The following is a 17,566-nucleotide window of genomic DNA, read 5'->3' as shown; positions in this document are numbered from 1 at the left end:
TTTTTAAAAAGTGTCCCTGTGGATTTTTCTTTGCAGCCAGACTTAGGAACCACTGGGCTTTTGCATACATTAAAAAAAAAAAAGTCCGGACTACCTCAAAGTCAAACAGATATCTATTTTTAAAATTAAAAAATTAAGTATATATTTATATCTGATTATACTTAAACATAGACACTGTTAACATAGAGTTTTTTTTCTATGTAATGTATTAACTACAGGTAATTACACAATATTTTATAAATAATTTAATGGTCTCTCTAAGGTTAAACAATACTCCAATAAATAACAAGATATTTAAGAGATGAAAATATTTTTAAAGTAAGATATCTCAATTATTTTTAGGAAATCTGAAGGATGTGTCAAAGTTTAAAAGTCCTTTAAATGGGAAATGGATAAGACAAGTAGTGTTCTTCCTAACTTGGAATAGTTTTAAGATATCAAGTATCTTCTTCCATTAAAAAAAGAAGAAACTGTTCAGGTCAAAGTTTAAAATTAAGGTATTTGGAAACTAATTCATATTTTCTAGAATGCCTCCTTTAATAAGACACTTAAAAAATCACTAAACATCTTTACAAATAAGTACCTAAGATTCTAATAATTCTTGAGAAATAATTCTTTTTCAACTAATTTCTGAGTTCTAGAGTAAAAGTGTTCTTGAAGATTCCACAAGTCTGTAAAGAGTTGTGGGAGCATCACAATTGATGAAAAAGGGAGGCAGGGAAAAAGGAAGGGAAGAAATGTCAGGCATAAAAGGAGCACTGTAGTTACAACCTGCTGCCATGCAGGAGAAAGCTATACTAATCATACTAGATAACTCACTCTTGTGGACAGAGTTGACACAAAAAGTTTCATCTCTCTTTTTTCATATTCATAACCCTGGAACAAGACCAGCAGAGGAAGGTCAAGGCACAGCGGTTCGGATTTCCCCTGTTGTATTTGTGTGTTTTAGTTGTACATGATAAAACAACTTAATTGCAAAAGACACTGAAAAGACTAACTTGCTTTCCTTGCTTTTAGCACACCACTAACACCTGCAGACACTAAGGAGCTGTTTGGAACCATCATTTAAGGAATGAGACAAAGGTTACAATGATTACATCTTTTTCTTTAAAGAGCTTGAGGAACACAAAGATAACCAAAATTGAGACTAAACCCAGATGAAAATAGATGTCATCAATTATTCCAAAGAATTTCCAGAAGCACTCAATAGTAAGATAGTCAAAATATCAGGGACAATAAGGAAGTCATTAGTCTGTTTAAACCGAGAGTATACTCCAAAGCCACAGACAAATGAGAAAAAACAAACCTGCAAATAATCCTAGCACTGGACATTGCTTAACCAAACAATCAGCAATGCCAACATCTTTTCTCCAGGGAAGAGTTCAGGTAGGAAAAGAGCTATACATCTGAAATGCCAGCTTTCGCAATGTGTATTGCATTTGAAATCCAAGTTCGATGACTGCTCTGCTAATTTAAACCATAGAACACTAACTTGTTTTTGATTCTAGCCTAAAGTATTAGGCTGAATGTTTTTCTCCTTGTTTGATGCCAAGAACAAGATGTAGAAACCAATTAAACTGCACAGTCCATCCTTTGTCTCTGCACACTTCGATCTGATCAAGAAAATACTTTTTAGCATCCTCCTCATTTTTCCCCACTGTGAGGGCATCCCGGATATATTCAATGTCTTCTTTGCTTGTTAACTGGGGCATTCCGGTCATCAGCATCATGGAGAACAGGATGATCAGTAGGTTTGTGTGATGACGAAGGGCTAGATAAGCCTTAACACAGGTGTCCTGGATAAAGGAGAAGAAAATGCTGTTACTGTTGTTATGGTAACTAACAAGTAGGCTGAAGATTACAGGGATGTAGTGAAATGTACATAGCATTACCTGTCCATGAAGAGAAACCATCACAAACAAGGTAGGTCCCTGCCTCTGATGAGAAACTGTTTTTATAATCTCTTAAATACTTTCGTGTAGTTGTGTATATCCAGGGAGTGCTCAAGGAAAACTAATTGATACAGACAAGTTTCATCTTATTTCTTACTCTACCTTTTAAATTCAGTTTCTTTCCCAAGAGATTGAGGGTAGAAATTTCTGTAATTTCCGAAGAGCAATGAGTCAGCTTTTGAACATCATAGTGGAATCAATAAACTTTATGTAAGTGTAAATAATGTTTGCCAAGAACTAATGAAATCCATAGAACTAATGGAAATGTGTTTGAGATGTAGTTTTCATCCTTATTTTATACTCTGTTCAAGTCTAAGAAAACAGATGAATTAGCTTTTCACTGTCTGATAATCAAAATTGTTACATGAACTTTGAAATTTTAATACAAATTATGAACACTGAGTGAGAGAGAGGGCTTTAAAAAATGCCATGGCTGATGGCTCATCAAAAAGCTTTGGAGCAGGGACCAGGTGAGTTAAGTCTGCTTATTAAGCAACAGGTACGATTATGCCATTTAAATTGTTCCAAAGCACAGAAAAATGCAAGTCTCAATTTTACAACAGGAGAATAACCCAACCTTAATACCATAACTTGACAAAGATAGTATATTAAGAAAACTAAAGTTAGTGATTATATATATAAATATTTCAAATAATATTGAGTATAATGTTAAAAGATTAATACACCATAGCCAAATAAGGTTTATTCTAAAGCTGAGGGATTAATTCACCATAAGGTACTATGTTAACATCTATTTTTGATTTAAAAATATATGATATCATATGTCATTAAAATATAACAATGTGAAGAATTACTTGAAAATATAAAAATAATTCTAAATAATGAAATACCAGAAAAAGGAGGATAAAATCAGAAAAGTGGGCCGGGCGCAGTGGCTCACGCCTGTAATCCCAGCACTTCGGGAGGCCAAGGCGGGTGGATCACTTGAGGTCAAGAGTTCAAGACCAGCCTGGCCAACATGGTGAAACCCTGTCTCTACTAAAAATACAAAAAAAAAAAAAAAAAAATTAGCAGGGCGTCGTGGCCAGTGTCTGTAATCCCAGTTACTTGGGAGGCTGAGGCAAGAGAATTGCTTGAACCCAGGAGGTAGAGGTTGCAGTGAGCTGAGATCACACCACTGCACTCCAAACTGGGCAACAGAGCAAGACTCTGTCTCTAAATAAATAAATAAAATAAAATAAAATCAGAAAAGTGAAGGTAAACTTATTATTTACAAATGACCTAATTGTCTTGTAACACTGAAGGAAAAAAATAAAATATTACTGTAACTAGTTTTTAATAAACTAGCTTTTTATAAAAATTAATAAATAGAATGCTGTAAATAGGATCCATAAGTTGGAAAGTAAAATGTAAAAACAGATGCTATAATCAATGGTAACAACAATAGCATGATTCCTAGGACTAACACATAAAACATGTAGAACCTATGTTTTTACAATTTTTATAATTTGTAATTTTTATACTCTTAAAAAATTATAAAACTTTAATCTCTGAAGAGCAATGAGTCAGTTTTTGAACATCCCTCAGTGATGAGACTGCTTATAATGATATAAATTATTCTTAATCTATAAACATAAAATTTCAATACAAATTCTTATTGGGTGTTTAAACTCAGATATGGTTTAAAGTTCATCTGAAATAATTAAGGCCTGAGAGAACATTTTGAAAAAGTATAATAATGAAAAGTAGTACTTGCCAAACCAGATATTAAGCCATTTTATAAAACTACATTATTAAAAACAGTGTGAACCAGTATCTATTTTTCTCCCAAAAAGACAAGAAATTTTGTGGAACAGAAGGGAAAGTTCAGAGACATACTTAAATACATAAATATGATATATAATACAGGTGACTTTTCAAATTGGTGGGGAAAAGATCTATTATTTGATAAATGGGACCAGGACAAGTAGCTCATCATTTGGGGGAGAAAATAAAATTCTACTCCATGTGATATACCAAAAATAAATTCCAGATGAATTAAATGTAAAAAGGGAAAATATTTAAATATTCATGGCGTGGGAAAGGACTTTATGAAGATGACTTCCATGGTGGACTTTATGAGGAAAAGATGGTGAGACTACAGGAACTTAAAACTTTTGAGAGAAAAAAAGCTATACATAATATTAAAAGAGGCTTAATGACAAAAGAAAATGTATTTGCAACATGACAGATCACTCTTTCAACCCCAGCCCCCTAATAGTTCTTAAAAATCAACAAGAAAGAGATAGTTGGCTAGAAATACAGGCCAAAAACAACAAAACTTCACACTGTAAGATATAAAAACGGATAAACCTATGAAAAAATATGCAACTTCATTAATACTCAAAAAAATGTAACTTAAAATGAGATGGAAAATTTACCTACAAACTGGACTTTTTTTTTTTTTAGTCTTTTAAGGACAATATCCAATGTACACGTTTTATAAGCTGATGGTAGATAGGAATACATATAATGTTACCAGTAGATAATTTGATTAACATGCGTCAAAAGTTTTAAAGTACTTATAAATGTTATATAAGTTAATTGTGATGGTTGTTACATGACTGATGCGTTGGTCAAAATTCATAGAACTGTACACCTAGAAAGGGTGATTTTACACCTCCAGCAAGCTGCAGTTGACCCAAGGAGAGGAGGCCAGTCTGTCTCCTGTGCGTCCCACACATCCCCCACACTGCTTGACAAAAGACAGGAAACCCCTGGCTTGGGCCAATAGCACAGACTCTCCATCCTGGGCTGATTGCACTGAGCCACTGCTGACCTGCATCTCTCTGGGGTGGAGTTCCCAGGTGACAAGCAAATGACCCTTGGCCACAACCACTACCACAGTCCCTTCCTCTGCTGCTTCCAAGTTGGGGAAGGAACATAAACACTGAGATTACCTGAGAGCTGCAGTGGGCATCCGAGGAGTGCCAAGTCATGATCTACAGCCAGCACTCAAGGGGGAGAGAAACCCACACTTGCAGAGCAGTGAGAGGGAACATGGCTGCAACTGTGAGGTAACCTGTGGGAGCCAAACAACCAAGCAAGAGTCTACCAACTAACCAATAAGCCTAAGTGCCACCTGCTGGATCACACCCCAAAGCTTCAACACCAAAAATATCTCACTAACATACCTCCCTCTGAAACCAGGGACAAGAAGTCAGCTTCAAATAAAGACCCTGCACAAAGCCTCGGCCTGGTGAAAACATCCAGAAAATAATTCTATTGCCTGTACTCAATCTACAACTGTGGTTAAAGGAGCACCCACATGCAGAGATGAGAAAGGACCAACAAAAGAACTCTTGTGACTCAAATGGCCAAATTGTCATATGTCCTACAAGCAACCACACCAGTTCTCCAACAAGAGTTCCCAACCAGGCTGAACTGGCTAGAATGACAGACACAGAATTCAGAATATGGACAGGAACAAAGATCATCGAGATTCAGGAGGATGGAAAAACCCAATCGAAGGAAAGTAAGAATCACAATAAAGTGATGCAGGAACTGAAGAATGAAATAGCTGGTATAAAAATTAATCTAATGGGTCTGACAGAGCTGAACAACACAATATAAGAATTTCACAATGCAGTCACAGGTATTAATAGCAGAATAGGCCAAGCTGAGAAAAGAATCTCAGAACCTGAAGACTGGTTCTCTGAAATAAGACAGTCAGACAAAAATAACGAAAAGAGAATAAAAAGAAATGAAAAAAAAACCCCCAAACCTCTGAGAAGTATGGGATTATGTAAAAAGTCCAAATCTACAGATCACTGGCAACCCTAAAATGGAGGAGGATAAAGCAAACAACTTGGAAACACATTTCAGGATATCGTCCATGAAAACTTCCCCAAGCTTGCTAAAGAGGCTTACAGTCAAATCTGGGAAATACAGAGAACTGCAAGATTCTACACAAGAAGATCATCCCCAAGATATGTAATCATCAGATTTTCCAAGGTCGAAATGAAGGAAAGAATGTTAAAGGCAGCTAGAGAGAAAGGGTGGGTAACCTACAAGGGAACTCCATCAGGCTAATAGTGGACCTCTCCACTGAAACCCTACAAGCCAGAAGAGATTTGGAACCTATATTCAACATTCTTAAAGAAAAAATCTTCAGCCAAGAATTTCATATCCAGCCAAACTAAGCTTCCTAAGTGAAGGAGACATAAGATCCTTTCCAGATAAGCAAATGTTGAGGGAATTCATTCCCACCAGACTTGCCTCACAAGAGACCTTGAAAGGAGCACTAAATATAGAAAGGAAAAACTGCTATCAGCTAATACAAAAACATGCTTAAACACACAGACCAGTGTCATTATAAAGCAACCACACAAGCCAACATAATAACCAGCTAAGAGCACAATGACAGGATCAAATCCATACATATCAATACTGACCTTGAATGTAATGGGCTAAATGCCCTACTTAAAAGACAGAGTGGCAAGTTGGATAAAAAAGCAAGACCCAATGGTAACACTGTCTTCAAGAGACCCATCTCATGTATAATGACACTCATAGGCTCAAAATAAAGGGATGGAGGAAAATATACCAAGCAAATGGAAAACAGAAAAAAAGCAGGGGTTTGTCCTAATTTCAGACAAAACAGATTTCAAACTAACAAAGATCAAAAAAGACAAAGAATGGCATTACATAATGGTAATAGGTTCAATTCAACAAGAAGACTTAACTATCCTTAATATATATATAAAGTACTCTCTCTCTCTCTCTATATATATATATATAAAATCCAAATAAACACAATTAGAAATGAAGAAGGGTATGTTATTACTGACCCTACAGAAATAAAAACAACCATCAGAAACTACTACAAATATGCACACAAACTAGAAAACCTAGAAGAGATGGATACATTCCTGGACACACACACCCTCCCAAGACTGAGTCAGGAAGAAACTGATTCCCTGAACAGACCAATAATGAGCTCCAAAACTGAAACAGCCTATCAACCAAAAAAAGCCCAGGACCTGATCAATTCACAGCTGAATTCTACCAGATGTACAAAGAAGAACTGGTACCCTTCCTATATAAGCTATTCCAAAAAATTGAGGAGGGACTCCTCCCCAACTCATTCTATGAGACCAGAATCATCTTGATACTAAAACCCGGCAGAGACATTAAAAAAGAAAACTTCAGGCCAATATCCTTGGTGAACATCAATACAAAAATCTTCAACTAAATACTTGCAAACCAAATCCAGCAGCACATCAAAAAGCTAATCCACCATGATCAAGTAGGCTTCATCCCTGGAATGTAAGGTTGGTTCAACATATGCAAACCAATAAATGTGATTCTCACAAAGAACTAAAGACAAAAACCACATGATTATTTCCATAGATGCAGAAAAGGCTTTCGATAAAATTCAACACCCTTTCATGTTAAAAACTCTCAATAAACTAGGTATTGAAGGAACATACCTCAAAATAATAAGAGCCATTTATGACAAACCCACAGCCAACATTATACTGAATGGGCAAACCTGGAAGCATTCCCCTTGAAAACTGGCACAAGACAAGGAACCCCTCTCTCACCACTTCTATTCAACATAGTATTGGAAGTCCTGGCCAGAGAAATCAGGCAAGAGGAAGAAAGAAAGAAAGAACATCTAAATAGGAAGAGAGGAAGTCAAACTATCTTTGTTTGCAGATGACATGATTTTATATCTAGAAAACCCCATAGTCTCTGCCTAAAAGCTCCTCCAGCTGATAAACAACTTCAGCAAAGTTGTAGGATCCAAAATCAGTGTACAAAAATCACTAGCATTCCTATACACTAACAATAGTCAAATCAAGAGCCAAATCGGAAAGGCAATCCCATTCACAATTGCCACAAAAAGAATAAAATATTTAGGAATACAGCCAACCAGGGAGGTAAAAGATCTCTACAATGAGAATTATAAAACACTGCTCAAAGAAATCAGAGAATACACAAACAAATGGAAAAGCATACCATGCTCATAGATAGAAACAGTCACTATCATTAAAATGGCTATACTGCCCAAAGGAATTTGATGCTATTCCTATCAAACTACAAATGACATTCTTCACAGAACTAGAAAAAACTATTTTAAAATTCATGTAGAACCAAAAGAGAGCCCAAATAGCCAAGGCAATCCTAAGCAAAAAGAACAAATCTGGAGGCATCATGTTACCTGACTTTAAACTATATTATTACAAGGCTATAATAACAAAAACAGCATGGTAATGGTACAAAAACAGGCACAGAGACCGAAGGAGCAGAACAGAGAGCCCAGAAATAAGGCCACACATCTATGACCATCTAATCTTTGACAAAGCTGACAAAAGCAACAAGGAAAAGACTCCCTATTTAATAAATAGTGCTGGGATAAACTGGCTAGCCATATGCAGAAGATTGAAGCTGGACCCCTTCCTTATACCACATACAAACATCAACTCAAGATGGATTAAAGACTTACATGTAAAACCCAAAACTATAAAAACCCTGGAAGAAAACCTAGGCATTGCCATCCTGGATGTAGGAATGGGCAAACATTTCATGACAAAGACACCAAAAGCAACTGCAACAAAAGGAAAAATTGACAAGTGGGATCTAATTAAACTTAAGAGCTTCCGCACAGCAAAAGAAATTATCAAGACAATGAACAGACAACCTACAGAATCGGAGAAAATATTTGCAAACTATGCATCTGACAAATGTCTAATATCCAGCATCTATAAAGAACTTAAATTTACAAGAGAAAAACAATCCCATTAAGAAGTAGGCAAATGACTCAAATGGATACTTCTCAAAAGAAGGCATACATGCAGCCAATAAGCATACAAAAAAAGCTTAACATCACTGATCATTAGAGAAATGCAAATCAAAAGCACAATGAGATACCATCTCCGACCACCTAGAATGGCTATATTAAAAAGTAAAAAAATAACAGATGCTGGCGAGGTTGTGGAGAAAAAGGAACACTTATACACTGTTGGTGGGAGCGTAAATTAGTTCAACCATTGTGGAAAGCAATGTGGCGATTCCTCAAAGAGCTAAAAGCATCGCTGCCATTTTGATCCAGCAATCTCATTACTGGGTATATACCCAGAGGAACAGAAATCATTATACCATAAAAACACATGTACAGAAATATTCACTGCAGTACTATTCACAATAGCAAAGACACAGAATCAACCTAAATGCCCACCAATGATAGACTGATTAAAGAAAATGTGGTACATATACACCACAGAATACTATGCAGTCATAAAAAAGAATGAGATCATGTGTTTTGTGGAACATAGATGGAGCTGGGGGCTATTATCTTTAGCAAACTAATGCAGAGACAGAAAACCAAATATTGCATGTTCTCCCTTATCAGTGGGAGCTAAATGATAAGAACTTATGAACCTAAGGAAGGAAACAACAGACACTGGAATCTACTTGAGGGGAGAGAATCAGAGGAGGGAGAGGAGCAAAAAAGGTAACTATTGGGTACTGGGCTTAACGCCTGGGTGACAAAATGATGTGTACAACAAAACCCCTGTGACATGTGTTTACCTATGTAACAAACCTTCACATGTACCCCAAGCCAAAAATAAAAGAAAGGGTAATTTTTACTCTATGTAAAACATGCCTCAATAAACTTGGCTTAAAAAATATCTATATCCTTTTACCCAGCAACTTCCATGCTAGGAATCTACCTTTAAAAATACTGAATAATTTTGCAGTGATTTATCTACAAGGATGTTCATTAGAACATGGTTTAATAATGTCCTACAATAGGGGACTGATAAAAAAGATTCACGAAAAGTACTTAAAATTGCATGTCCTGGAACTACTAGAAAGATACTGTGGAAGGATATTTAATAAACATGTAAAAGTGTTTAAGAAGTAGGTATAAAACAATGCACCCCATTTTAGTAAATTAACACAAAATATTTATATAGAAAAAAGAATATAAATTTATAGGACAAAATACTAATAGTTTTCTTTTGCCTTTAACTGATATTGTCTGTGACATTTGTATGTGGCAGAGTGACTGCAATGATAATTGAGGTCAGGCTTATGTCACTCTGTATGTCAAGGCTGGGCAGAGTACACATCATCCTATGCAATACAAAACCCATGGACTATTCTGGCATTTTCCAAGTGAGACAATATACATAAAGTGCCCAGCATGGAGGCCAGCACATAGTGAGGGCTCAATAAACGTCAGTCCTCTCCCTTGCCTACCATCCCCTTTGCATTTCCTCCCTGTTCACCAAGAAGTGGGACACTTGTGTGGGCTGTTGCTGCTGCTGCCCAGCCATCACTTGTCCCCTGGAAGTGGCCCCAGTGCATTAGTGCTCTTGCATTCTTAATGACTCCACTTATGCCCGGAAATTATTTTCTTTTGCTCATCTGTAGGACCCACTGAGGTCTCTCTCATTTCTTCGTAATTACACAGGCTAAGTGCAGACTTCACCCCAGGCAACAGCCTCATTAATTTGCCAACTTGCACAATTTTCACAAGGACATAGATGGGGACGCCTTTTGGTTTTGAATTAGAGTACATTCTGATTTTTAATTATTTTCTATCCTTCTATACACTAGAGGATCCACACAAATCCCCTGCTGTGTGAGCCCACTGTGTGGTCAAACTCTTTTTAATAGAAAATTTTCAAGGAGGGAAATTAACCTAAGGCCAAGTTATTATAAAACCAATCCACTGGTGCTCAGTAAATACTTGTTAAGCAGTGACGCAGGAATTCACCTATCCCTGCTGCACCCAAGGAGAGGCGTTAAAGGAAAGAACTGCCTTGCTTTTCTCGAAGGCTTTCACTTACATAAATAATTTCTGTTGATTCTAATTTATTCAGATAGTTCTAATTTTCACACACAAGGATCTCTTCTATGAGAAAGAAATTTCTTCCCCAGTTTAACTGCATGTCCCATGCTTGTCAAACACAGTGTCCAGATTCTGACTGGCTGTACACACTTAGAGACTTGGTGCAGCTTTAATCACCCTTTGCCGAAAGGCAGTGTATTGTGGTGGTTAACAACACAGATTCACATCAGGCTGAATGAATTCTAATTTTGGCTTTATTACTGGTTAACTATATCACTGGAGAAGTCACTTAACCTCTTTTAAATATAGATTAAGAATAATAAGAATGATACCCATTTCATATTGTTGTGGTGAGACTTAAGTGCTACATAAGTAGTTGGCTATGATTACTAATCAATACCACGAGGAGCTGCATTATTGAATACACACCCTGTTCAATGCTAAGGGGCTCACTGTCCCTCTAGACCACCTGCCCACAAGGTCTGTTAGTAAAGGCCTAGTGGGTGAGGTAGGTTGGAGTCAGGGATAAGCCTCACTCCAACCAGCGTCAAAGGGAGGCTGTCATGGTGCTAGCCCACTGAGGTGGGCAGGATGGAAGCATACAGCAACGCTGGCTTCCTGCAGGTGGTTCTCTCACGTTGGGGGGCACAGCTGAGCACCTGCCCTGCCCACTCAGCCCCAGAAGTTTCATTTCTGCCCTTTGGACTCAGCCACAGGGTCTGTGGGAGTGTTCTGATACTACCTTGGCCTAGAGGCCTGTGGTTTCGGGGACTATGAGGATGTGGCCTGGGGAGCTCAGGGGAAAACACAGAACACAGAAGTTACTGGCTGTAATTTTCCCTTCTGCCAGGGCTGCCTCTCCTTGACCTCAAACATCCTCATTCTCTCCTTTTCAACTGACTGTTGAAGGATTTGTATTATTGAGAGAAGAGTAAGGGAAAAACCTGACTTCGGTGACTTGGTTTAATGCACTTGTTAATGAGTACAAATGTGGGGAACATTACATTATTATTAATGCCATTAGCTAGAACATTCTCCATTAGTAGCTAATAAATAGATTGAGCCTACGTAGTACATCTGCTCTCAATTTCATTGTTGATTCAAATGCCTTAATTATAGCATCTAGGACTAACAGAAAGAATTGTTGTTACAAAGCTACCGCCCTCAGAAGTCTTGGGAACAAAGGAATTCATTATCATTTCAGGGCCCAAACTTTTACTTGATTTGCTAACTGCCCCAACTATCAGTTCACTAAACTGAAAACAAACTGCTTTTATATACAGCCTACTAATTTAACCACTGATGAGCTGTGGCTGCTACAGACTGTCTGAGGTCACATGAAATACTTTTCTTAAGATCAAAATCCTCCATTTTCATCTAGAAATGAAGTAGAACCTCCACTGACTTTTCCTAAACGGTAATGTTGCCTCTGTATGCTAGAGGAAGGAGACAATGGATAAAAGTCATTTCAGTCAAAGGCAGAGGATTTTATTTTATTTTTTAAGTAAAAATCAAGGCATTGGCTAGCCAGCCTCTAGGAATTATTTTCGCAAAACAGAGAAGGTCACTGATTATTAGACCTAATAGTGCACGAGAGCACACTTTCTGGTAAATCCGAAAGAGGAGTGCGTCTGGTACTTGGCCATGCATTTGATGAGTTTGAATTAGGATTCTTATCTATAATTACTTGAAAAATGATTCTCAGACTAGCTCTGTTTACCAGGGGAAGGGCTGTACTGCCATCTTCTCGAATATTTAGCTAGAAGCACATTAGAAACCTAAATGCTACAATAAGCTATTCTACTTTAGTCAATATTCTGAACAGCGTGCACATAGGGGTGGGGGTGTGTGTGTGTGTGCGCGCGCACGTGTGTGATTTATCTTTCAGCCTTGTTCCAAAAAGGATTTAAGGTGGACTATTTGGAGATACAAAAGTCAAAATAACATTAGTTAGAAGTGGGTGAAAAAAGGAAAGGAAACAATCCACAATGGGTTCGGGAAGGAGGCTAATTTAAAACTGTACATCACAAGTCCTATATACAGTCATGTACTGCGTAACAATGTTTTGGTCAACCATGGACTGCATATATCATAGTTGTTTCATAAGATTATAATTCCATATTTTTACTGTAACTTTTCTGTTCAGATGTGTTTAGATACACAAGTGCATAACATTGTATTACAACTGCCTACAGTATTCAGTAAGTAACATGTTGTAAAGGTTTGAAGCCTGGGAGCAATGGGCTATATTATATAGCCTAAGTGTGTAGTAGATTTGTGTAAGTTAACTCTATGATGTTTGCACAATGATGAAATTGCCTAATGATGCATTTCTCTGTATGTATCCCCATTGTTAAGCAATGCATGACAGTACTTGCTACAGGAAGTCTTCAAATATATCTCTAGCTAAAAGGACACTAATCTGTTACTCTAGTCAATGTTCAGAAAATTTAAAAGAAAACATCTCTATTTAGGAGAAGCACAGCGTTTCTAGAAACTAAGACCAACAGAAATTTCACCAGAAGATCTTTATAGAGAATGTTTTGTAATATGCTAAACAATGTCCTTGACAATACTCTATGTTAGACAAAATGTTCTAAAAGAAACTAAATTTGAGAGAATGATGTCAGTCAAAAGGTTATTATCTTTCCAGTTTTGGACTTGCATCTTTTCCAGAATAGTAATTTAAATTTGACAAGCTTAATAAAGTCCTAAGTTTGACAACTCCCATAAGTCTGCATTATGGGGGAGATACCACACCAACATATTCAAACTCCTACAAATGGCTGATATCAGACCCTTCTTTGAGAATATGTTCCAATGCATAACATGGAGAGATAGTGAGTACTGAAAGTCTTCATAATGAGACAGAGGAGGCTGAGCCTGGCCTAGTCAGTGGGTTGGGGTGCAGATCCCAAGACGGAATCCTTTATCAGCTCAGTACATTATGGGTGACAGATAAACTGGTCATCTCCCACTTGACTTATAATAGACCTTAATTATGGTTATTTGTGATTAATCGAATGAGCTCCAAATGGCTTCTTTGCTTTGCTGTACCCTCCACCCCTTTAATCCAGCCTATGTACTGCTTCAAGTTGGACCCAAATTTCCTTTTTTGACTCAAATTCTACTACACACTTCCAGAAATATCCCCTTTCTGTTCACCCAGGTAAATATACTTCTTGTTCCTAAATACTGATTGTGTGTACTTTTCTAACTTCATGCACTTGCTTGTGCTGTTCTTTCTGTCTGGATGTTCCCTCCCTTCCCTGTATCTGCCTGGAAAAATGAAACTGAATTCATTCCTTAAGGCCTGAGAAAAACACATGCTTCTCTGAATAGCCCTTTTCTATCCTCTAGGGCAGGATTAATTGCTCCCTCTGCAAACCACTGTGGACACTGTTAGCACAAAGTATTCCTTGGCACGAAGTTGTGTAAGTAGCTCTCTTGCCATGTTCTGGGGCCATGCTCTGTTGTCTCACTTGTGCCCAGTGCAGTGTCTGACACACTACAGATAATCTGAATATATATGATGGGTGAATGCTTAATGTACAGAAGCCACGTTCAATATTGGACATAATTCACTACTTTAAAATCAGGATGCATTAGGGAACGATCATATTTGAAAGGGACCAAACTAGGAAAATATCTTGCCTTGCCAAAGGCGGTACCTGACCCTTCTTAATGCCTCTCACGGTGCCTAAAATGTAGTATGTATTTAGTCAGTGTGCGTTGAATTAGTGTCTTACTTTGGATATGGTGAATAACGCCTGGTAACTACAACAGGCTAGAGCAGGAGGCTGAGAAAATCCAGCCTAGCAGGTTATAGGTGTAGACAAGGATGAGGGCTGCCACACAAAGGAAGGGGAGGTAGAGAATAGTGATCGGAAATGATGCTGAGGTGGCTGCAGTCCTTGGAAGAATGTCAGATCACAAGGTCTCTGTGGTCCCTGTGGCTGGACTTGGGAGAATACTTGAGTCTCCAGCAAGAAAAATGACAGAAGGGATTAGGGCCCTAGTTCTAGCAGCTGGGTAACAAACAGAGGCACCTCTGGTGGAGAAACTGAAACAGAAACAGTTAAAACAAAGTGGGACCCAAGAGTAGAGCTCGACAACAGAAGAGAGGGACTGTGGTTGAATAAAGGTTCTTAAACACCTCCTGAGTCAGGACCCTGCATAGAGACTGGGCATGTGGCTAAGCCTCCAGGTTGGAGGCTTGGGTATACCCTGGCATGGGGATGAGACTGCGGAACTGGAAACAGGGCAGGTCTGATGAAACTGGCAAGAAAATCTCCACAGTCATCCCAGATTAAAATAACACAATGAATGGGCTCCAGACTTTTTCTCTATAAAATGCTTCTTAAGAGTGACATCTAGGGGCAAGTGCCTTTTAAAGACACTCCTCAAACGACCTGCTTTGCATAGATTTGTCTGTGGATGTGTTATTTGGCTCCCCTGATGACTTCAGATTTGCTTGGTGGCTACTGTGTGCACAACATTACAAAATGCTTGTTTATAAAAGAACAAGTTGTTCCTGCCCTTTAACCACTGTCCTGTATTGAATGTACACTATGTGTATGTACTCCATGCTCTGTTCTCTTGGCAAAAGGTACAGCTCTGACTGGAAAGGAATATGTAAGATTTATGTCAATAAGGAAGTCTCTACAAAAATGTGAATATGTACCATATTACACTCACATATTTGTATTATTTAATGAAACATTAGATTTCACAGTCTGATTTATTTCCTCATCTAAAGTATGCATGTTTAACCTGCCTCCTGAAGGCTTATTACCTTCCACGTGACGGTGGTCTGTCAATCTGGGCCTGAGTTACGGTGAAACTCACGGAATACAATGTATGATATGGAAGGAAGACACCCCAGAGGTCATCCAGTTTTATCTAGCTCCTCCCCTACGAGGTGCTGTCCCTCCACTACTCCACTCAGCAAATACCTACCGAGTGCTTACTGTGGCTGAGCCCCTTATAAGGGACACAGGACACATGTGGTCCTGCTGCACAGAGCTCACAGTTGGGAGAGGGAAAGACCAAAAGCAAATCAGTACCAATAACTGTATTTTGTGATATATGCAACGAAGGACCTGGCAGGGGACTGTGGCAAAGGGTAACAGGAGATAACCTGATTTAGAACACTGCTCTGCAGAATGACATTTATGCTGAGACCACAGGGTAGCATAGAGCATTCTGGGAAGAAGGCAGTGGGTAGCCGGGATGGGGGAAGATGTGGAGGAAGGCCACAGTGATAAGGGAGCAGATGAGCAGAACAGTGTGGCGTAAGGCTGAAGGGGCAGGAGCTTCCTCACACAGGGCCTAGTAGGCCAAGCCTGGATATTTAGATTTTATTCAAAATGACAAACTACCATCTCATGGATGTTAATCAGCCTTACTCAGTTTGGAGAGATGAACATAGCTATTTCTTAAGTTTAGTTTTTAAGCAAATTCTGATTAATTTATAATTTTCTAAAAAGACTAAACAGTTAATTGAATGAAGGAGAAACTTTAACATGTTGACAGTATTATCTTTGGAAAGCAGGATAATGGATTTTTATATCTTTTGGTATTTTCAATATTTTGCTGGCTCTTGATTTTAATAAACAACATTTACTAGTTTTAAAATGTTAAAAAACAACACATTCGGGGCCAGGCGCCATGGCTCACGCCTGTAATCCCAGCACTTTGGGAGGCCAAGGCGGGCGGATCATAAGGTCAGGAGATTGAGACCATCCTGGCTAACACGGTGGGACCCTGTCTCTACTAAAAATACAAAACATTAGCCGGGCATGGTGGCGGGCGCCTGTAGTCCCAGCTACTCAGGAGGCTGAGGCAGGAGAATGGTGTGAACCCAGGAGGCGGAGCTTGCAGTGAGCCGAGATTGTGCCACTGCATTCCAGCCTGGGCAACAAAGCGAGACTCCGTCTCAAAACAACAACAACAACAAAACAAAACAACACATTCTGACATTTAAAAAACTTACAAGCCAAATTTCATTTGCCAATGATATAAATATATTTGCGTATTATATATATTCTATAACTGTTCAGTGAAATTTAAAATAATGTGGTCTAGAATAAATTACCAATGAGTAGAAGCACTGTTTTCTTTTTTATTCCTCCTATAAGGGAGATTTTTCTATGGAGAATTTATCGAAATCGTCATCATTGAAATGTTTTGTTTAGCACCTGTGTGTAGGATGCTGCTCCAAAGGCTAACAGATACTCCTGGGTTCAAATGCTGGGCCTTGGTTTTGTGTTTCTCTATCTAATTATAGCTTGTTTCTGAACTCTCCCCTATTCTAAAAGTAACTGTGGCTATGGTCCTAGGCTAAAGTAGCTCCCTTGGGAAGCAGAGAGGTGGGATGCAGTAGAGCTTCTTTCAGCTCCTGTTACTTCCATGCTCAGGCCACCAGTTAGATATGTTTTTCTTTTTCTTTGTGGACCAGGCTCACCTCACCCTTAACAAAAAAGTGGGTCAATTTTTCTCCATTGTTCCTAACACGTTATTCAAATATGCAGCATGTATTAGTTAACCTTATCAATTCAAAATAAGCAATTCACTGGAAATGAGGACACCTTTAATTAAAAATGCAAATGTATACAACATTTCCCAGCTTCCCTAAAAATGGCAGCCTTTATTATACAAGATTCTAGGACACTGTTTGGAGAGTTTAGAGATGTGGTCCCTGATCTTGAAGAACTTCAATTCTGAAATAAAAGATAAAACCAAGAAACAGAAAATCTTTTCAGAAGGCTTAGCAGTATGTAGAAGAAAAAAAAATTACCACAAGGTC

At 38.2% G+C, this 17,566-nt stretch overlaps 1 protein-coding gene across 6 annotated transcripts in view; it reads right to left on the bottom strand.

The window, feature by feature from the left end:
- Positions 1 to 1,084: 1,084 nt before the first annotated feature.
- The window catches only part of PIK3CG (phosphatidylinositol-4,5-bisphosphate 3-kinase catalytic subunit gamma), a 40,704-nt gene continuing 24,222 nt past the window's right edge, over positions 1,085 to 17,566 (bottom strand). For all 6 annotated transcript variants that reach the window (XM_007982521.3, XM_007982519.3, XM_007982523.3 and 3 more), the window contains one exon: positions 1,085 to 1,796. In XM_007982521.3, the coding sequence (XP_007980712.1) occupies positions 1,518 to 1,796 (279 nt within the window). In that variant the 3' untranslated portion in view covers positions 1,085 to 1,517. The remainder of the gene's footprint in view (positions 1,797 to 17,566) is intronic.

Source organism: Chlorocebus sabaeus, chromosome 21 (genome assembly GCF_047675955.1).
Source record: "Chlorocebus sabaeus isolate Y175 chromosome 21, mChlSab1.0.hap1, whole genome shotgun sequence".
Lineage (NCBI taxonomy): Eukaryota > Metazoa > Chordata > Mammalia > Primates > Cercopithecidae > Chlorocebus > Chlorocebus sabaeus.
This window is presented reverse-complemented; position numbering and strand designations above follow the sequence as displayed.